Source organism: Egretta garzetta, unplaced genomic scaffold (genome assembly GCF_000687185.1).
Source record: "Egretta garzetta isolate BGI_Z169 unplaced genomic scaffold, ASM68718v1 scaffold108, whole genome shotgun sequence".
Lineage (NCBI taxonomy): Eukaryota > Metazoa > Chordata > Aves > Pelecaniformes > Ardeidae > Egretta > Egretta garzetta.
In genome coordinates this window covers 4,763,749-4,769,308 of record NW_009260614.1, presented here as the reverse complement: position 1 = coordinate 4,769,308, position 5,560 = coordinate 4,763,749, and the positions used below count along the sequence as shown (strand labels likewise).

The following is a 5,560-nucleotide window of genomic DNA, read 5'->3' as shown; positions in this document are numbered from 1 at the left end:
GTGTGTTTGTTTCCATCTGCCTTTCTCTGCTTACTGTAGCATTCTGGGTTGCTTTTTGGTTTTTTGTTTGTTTGTTTGTTTGCTATTCCCCCACTAAAGAAAACCCCAAACCCAGCAAGTAATCTGGAGTATGAGTCTTCTGCCTAAATTGCTGATTTGACCTAAAAACTCAGGACCTTATTGGAAAGGATTTTGTTCTGGGAGTAGATCTGGCCAGTGCAAAGGAAATGGGCAGTAATAGGGAGAAGTGACTGGTTGGGTGGCAGGGACAAGGCTAGGTAGCCTCTTTTAAAGGCCAGGGGTGTGTGTGGCAGGAATAACAATCTGAGGTGCAGAGAAAGTGAATGTCTTGTCCAGAGTTGCACAAAATGTCTGTGGTAAAGGAGGGCTCAAGTCAGAGATAGGTACCTGGCCTAGCAAAGAACCTTCTCTTTCTTTCCCTCTTTTCTCTAGAAAGGCTATTTTTAGCTCTGGCAACTCACTGAGACCTCAGTGAAGATTATTAATAATTTTCTGTGAGATCATTGCAAAGTTGTGCACTTTTATTTCTTGGATGCACAATGGATTATTTTGCTTTTGTTTACATTTACTATTCCTTGTCTTCAAGGTCTAGAACTTCAGCACTTTTGCTTTTGCAAAAACACAGGACTGCAGCTTCTTTCTTTGTAGAGTTCTTGCTACTGCAAGGAACACTTAATTTCAGTTTTTAGTGGCTGGGCTTTCCATCACCGGAAATGACCATAGTGATTGAAGTTCCTCATAGCCTGAACACAAAATCGACTTGTAGCTTCGTGTGCTGAGGAAATGCTTCATAATTTATGGTGACTTTCTGCACTGGGAAATATGCAAAACCCTGCGGCACATGAAAACACAGGCTTGCAGTCCCAGCCGCCTCCTGAGGAGCAGAATTACGGAGCCACTGCAGCACATGTGAGACAACGTCCATTCGCGTCTGTGTCATGTCTTTGCTGGAACGGTCCAGCAAAGGGAGATTACCTGGTAACTGCTGTGCTGTGCTATGTGAATTTAATAAATTTCATGGATTGGTTCATTGTACCAGGTGAGAGCCTGTTTCCTCCTTCTAAGGAAAAAGAAATTCAAGTTCTCAGCAGCTCTACTTACTCTGTAGTTAGAAATGTTTTCCAAAGTAAGGATATGCTTTATGTCATTTTAATCTCTCTCACTTACCTGCTGTAGCCTGTTGGTCATACTCTTAATGAAACTTCCAATTATAAACCTTGAAAGACCAATAAATGATTTATTCATTGTTAATGGTTAGTAGAATGCTTAGGAAAACCACACCTGTTAAATGCTTAAGATTTATATTTTTAAACCTAAGTCTCTTATAAACAGACTTCAGCATACAGAGCAACTAGTCTATTTTTGTGTCTGGATTCTACAGCGATTTGACTAAAAAGCTTCCCTTTATTGTATGCAGCAATTTACCAGGACTTCTTTGGATCTAGTAGTTTAGATACAGCATTCCTTTATCTGAAGAATAGTGATGCCATTCCCCCCCTTGAAAGTACAAAAATTATGTTCTCTTTGTGCAAGTTTGTTTAGGGGAGGCTTAACTTCCTCATGATCTGCTGGAAATTGTATGATTTCCGCAATGAAGAGTATAACAAACATGATGGTGTTAAGAGAACGGAGACCCACTTCCTTAAGCGTCACCTACCAAATTTACAACTTGTTTTCTGATAAATAATATCCTCCTTCCAAAATGTGATTTTTTTTTTTTTAACCTAACCCCAAACAGCAAAACATCGCTTTTAGTAAACTGGTGGGAAATCTATGTTTTTTCCTCGCACGTAAACTGTGGTCTGTGTAAATTCGTTTGTTTAGCATCACTCCTAAGCATCTACCATGCTTCCAGGGATCTGATTTATAAATTAGGAGGAAGCACTTGTTGTGAGCTTGCTATGTTTTACTTCTGAGTGGCCTGGAAGCCATAAATGTTTTAAAACCTTGAAAAAACCAGAAGGATGGATTGTTAAATTTGGAATTAATATCTAGTGACAGCACACAAACTAATTATTTTTACTACTTAGACCATTCAGAAATTTAAGTCATTCAGGCAGTATCTTTAAAAATTGGGAGGCTAGTGGGTTTAGGAGTTTAAGCTTTTTTTCTTTTGAATACTTCTTAACCACACATACAAGAGGGAAGGAAGCAAAGAGGAGTGCGTGCTAAATGATACTGCAAGACTGTTAATGAAAAACTTCAATGTATGAGTTCTGTTGTCAAGTAACTTTCCCTGGAGAAGGGCAGAGGACAGGAGAGGATGAAAATATCTTCAAGCAAGAACTGGGATGCTAGGGGGGGATGCAGTTGGAAGTATAAAGTGCAAGCAGTTATTTGGTTCATTCCAGGCTTTGAACTATTCTTTGGCTCCTGTACATGCTAAGAGCTTGACATTTTCAAGAAGGCCTGTGAAGGAAAGCTTGCCTACTTGTTAACATGCTCAGTTTCTTGTGAGTGAGGTACCTTCAGGGACATGTAAGAATTCAAGAGCAGAGGCGAGGATAGTGTGAAGGCTTTTGAAATACCAGCATCTGCTTTAATTACAAGATACGACTTGTAGTTAACTCTGTACAACTTTTATAACTTTATAACTCTCTCTCTCTAACTTTTCAGTTAACTCTATGACCTTTTGGGCCATGGGGGAAATCTGTAAATTGCAGTCTATACCACAGCAATATATCGTTCATCTGTTAGAATTAAGCTTCATTGCAGAATTCTTGCATTAGTACTTGTGAGTTTGGCTGTCCATATGTATGAACATATTGTTAAATATAAGTTAACAGGGAAGTGAAGAAGGAGAGACTTGAGCATTTGGTTAAAAGTAAGCTGGTGGCAGTTATGAAGTTGTGGTTTCCGGGCAGTTTTGCTCACAGGATTTGACATAGTTTGCATCAATCTTCACACAGCAAACAAGCTCTTCCACTTAACTGTCTGCTGGAATTGAGTCTTCAGTTTGTTAAAAATGGTGATCATGCAGACTTCTTCCCCTCTGATCTGTTACCCTGTTCCAGGCTGTTCAGATCAATGTTTTATAATTTGCCAATAACGGGTTAGGTCAGTTATTTCAGTTATGTGGAGGGGATAACACTTTCATGGTGCTCAGTGTGAAAGTCAGTTTGAGATGAAGTTGTAGTTCAGTTCAAGTCTTGTGTTAGCTGTGATTTATTCTAAACACTCTATTAGTCCAAAACTGAAGTTCCTGTGATACAGTATTTCTGTGCATTGCTAATCAGATACCAGAAAGAATAGATGCAATTGATTGTCCTGTTTTAATGATACAAAATGTTTGAATGAAGTCACCAACTTAAACTTGTGAGACCATTAGGAAAACCCTAAACGCAGCATATGTTCAAGAGTCATTGAGAAACGGTTGTATAACCTGGTGCTGCTGTTAGGCTAGACCTTGATCTACACTGGATTCAAAACACATCAGTAAACAGTGAGGAGACCGATTATGCTGCAGCCACGGGGACTGTGGGGGAAGGTGCATTTAGCTTTAAACTAGCTGGCTCAAGAATGGTTTTAAGTGGCTGCAGCAGCATAGTATGTGGCCTAATATGTAAAATACGCTGCAGGAACAGAATGGGTACCTCTTGCTAACCTCACCCCGAGCTCCATTCTGCTGCAGATCAGCTTCTGTGAATGTAGCAGTCAATTTATACAGAACTTGTTTTAAGTGGTGGCTTCATCCTCTTAATAATGTTTTGATTTTGACTATTTCGGCAAAACTAAAGCTGCATGAGAAGAAATTTCTTTTTTACTTGATATCTTTTGATGTCAGAGTAAAGGTATGCTTATTCAAAGCAGTATCTTCTGCTATTTTTAATTTTTTTTTTTCAGGAACATAATGCAGAAATGCAAGATAGGTGAGATGGTAAATCTGCAGCTTTGGCATGATGTAAATGACCTTTTTGTCTCAAGAGCATTCATGCATCTGTGAGGTGACAGATCCATGGATCTTCCCTCAGTTTGTTGCTTGTGTGATTTCTTCCACATTTTTTGACAACTCTTCTAACCTTTTTCCACAGCTATTGTTTAGAAATCGAGATGGGATTTCTGTCAGCCGTTTATCACAAATAGAAATGATCACTTTTGGTGAAGTTTGTCTGTCATTCATTGTCACCACTAAAAATGTTAATTTTTAAATCCACAGTTATCTATACCTCCCTGGCTATAGGCTGATTTAGCCACCATTGGCTAATGAAGATTGTAACCATCTGCATCCTGAAAAATCTAACATGCGCTAATTTGAATATTGTATAACCAGAAATATTAACAGTTCTTCTTAACAGAAGGAATTTGAACTCATCTTAACATTTTAAGGTCATTAAGAAAATTTTAGGATTAGCTGTATGAAGATAGTAATCTCCTGTCTGCAAAACTTTGCCACTGTTTTTTTCCACATTGCATCCATTAAACTTTGAGCTGTAAACTGTTTATGTGCTTACGTACTAACAGTGCAAAAGAAACAGAACAGCTGTGATTGAAATAGTAGGTAAACTGACTCTCATAAGACCTATATAGTGGAAGATAAAGAATTTTATCTGTAGTGATAAGAATTTTTAATTCTCTGTGTATCTGTGCTTGTGGTAGAGTAACCGTTTACCTGTAAACTAGCAAGCTAAATGTGCTGCAGTTCTTGCAAGCCCTGTTCTTGAAATAAATCTCTGAGTTGGCAAATGAATAGAATTACAAGGAATGTGCAGGGTACTTTGCTGTCATTCAGTGTTTGACTCTGTTGCAGGGATCCTGTTAGATATACAGAAATACTTCAAGCTTAGTGATGGGGATACAGGTCTACTGCAAACAGGTAATAAAATCACTTAAGCTCAGTTAGTTTACTTTGCCTTGCATCTATGTGGTCTGCTCCTAAAACACAGTCGAGTTACTTATTTCTTCTCATTCCTACTTGTGTGTGGTATTGCTCACTTCCACTTGTGGGCAGGCTGGCTATAATGCAAAACCGAAAGCCTTTGGTTCAGGAACGAATGAAGTCCTTCAAAAATCCCACAGTATGTGAATCACAAAAGAAATCCATAACCTGAGCAATTCACACATGTTTTATATTTGTATAGGTTTTTTTGAATCTGCATTTATCTTTTTCTAAATATCAATCTACCTACTAGTTCTATAAACTCAGCCTGCCTTTAACTCTGCTCTAAAAAATAACCTGAGTTTGTCTGAGGGGTGAGGAATATGCACGGTAAAAATAATTTGACCAATATTGTCTTTGTTTCTTCTTGGATTTCCAGTCTTCATCGTGTGTTACATGGTGGCTGCCCCTGTCTTTGGATACCTCAGTGACCGGTACAATAGGAAAATCATCCTTGGAGCTGGTATTTTCTTCTGGTCTGGTGTAACATTAGGCAGTTCATTCGTCAGTGAATTGGTATGTTGCTTTTTTAGAGGGTACTATGAAAATAATCAGCATACGTCTTGCAGGAGTTGATAGTGTCCTTCTCTGACCACATTTGGAAAAGCTATCAGTGAGCACTCACTCCCCAAGCCTGGACTAAATGGACTTTGTGCAGGAATG

The 5,560-nt window shown here is 38.7% G+C and overlaps 1 protein-coding gene across 6 annotated transcripts in view; it reads left to right on the top strand.

The window, feature by feature from the left end:
• The window catches only part of LOC104131781 (protein spinster homolog 3), a 50,530-nt gene that overhangs the window by 14,715 nt on the left and 30,255 nt on the right, over nucleotides 1–5,560 (top strand). For 4 of the 6 annotated variants that reach the window (XM_035900647.1, XM_035900648.1, XM_009644984.2 and 1 more), the window contains exons 1-3: nucleotides 652–1,060; nucleotides 4,769–4,834; nucleotides 5,277–5,413. In XM_035900647.1, the coding sequence (XP_035756540.1) occupies nucleotides 844–1,060; nucleotides 4,769–4,834; nucleotides 5,277–5,413 (420 nt within the window). In that variant the 5' untranslated portion in view covers nucleotides 652–843. Of the gene's footprint in view, nucleotides 1–651; nucleotides 1,061–4,768; nucleotides 4,835–5,276; nucleotides 5,414–5,560 lie in introns of those variants that run through there. The other 2 variants (XM_035900651.1, XM_035900649.1) reach the window with 2 other exon arrangements.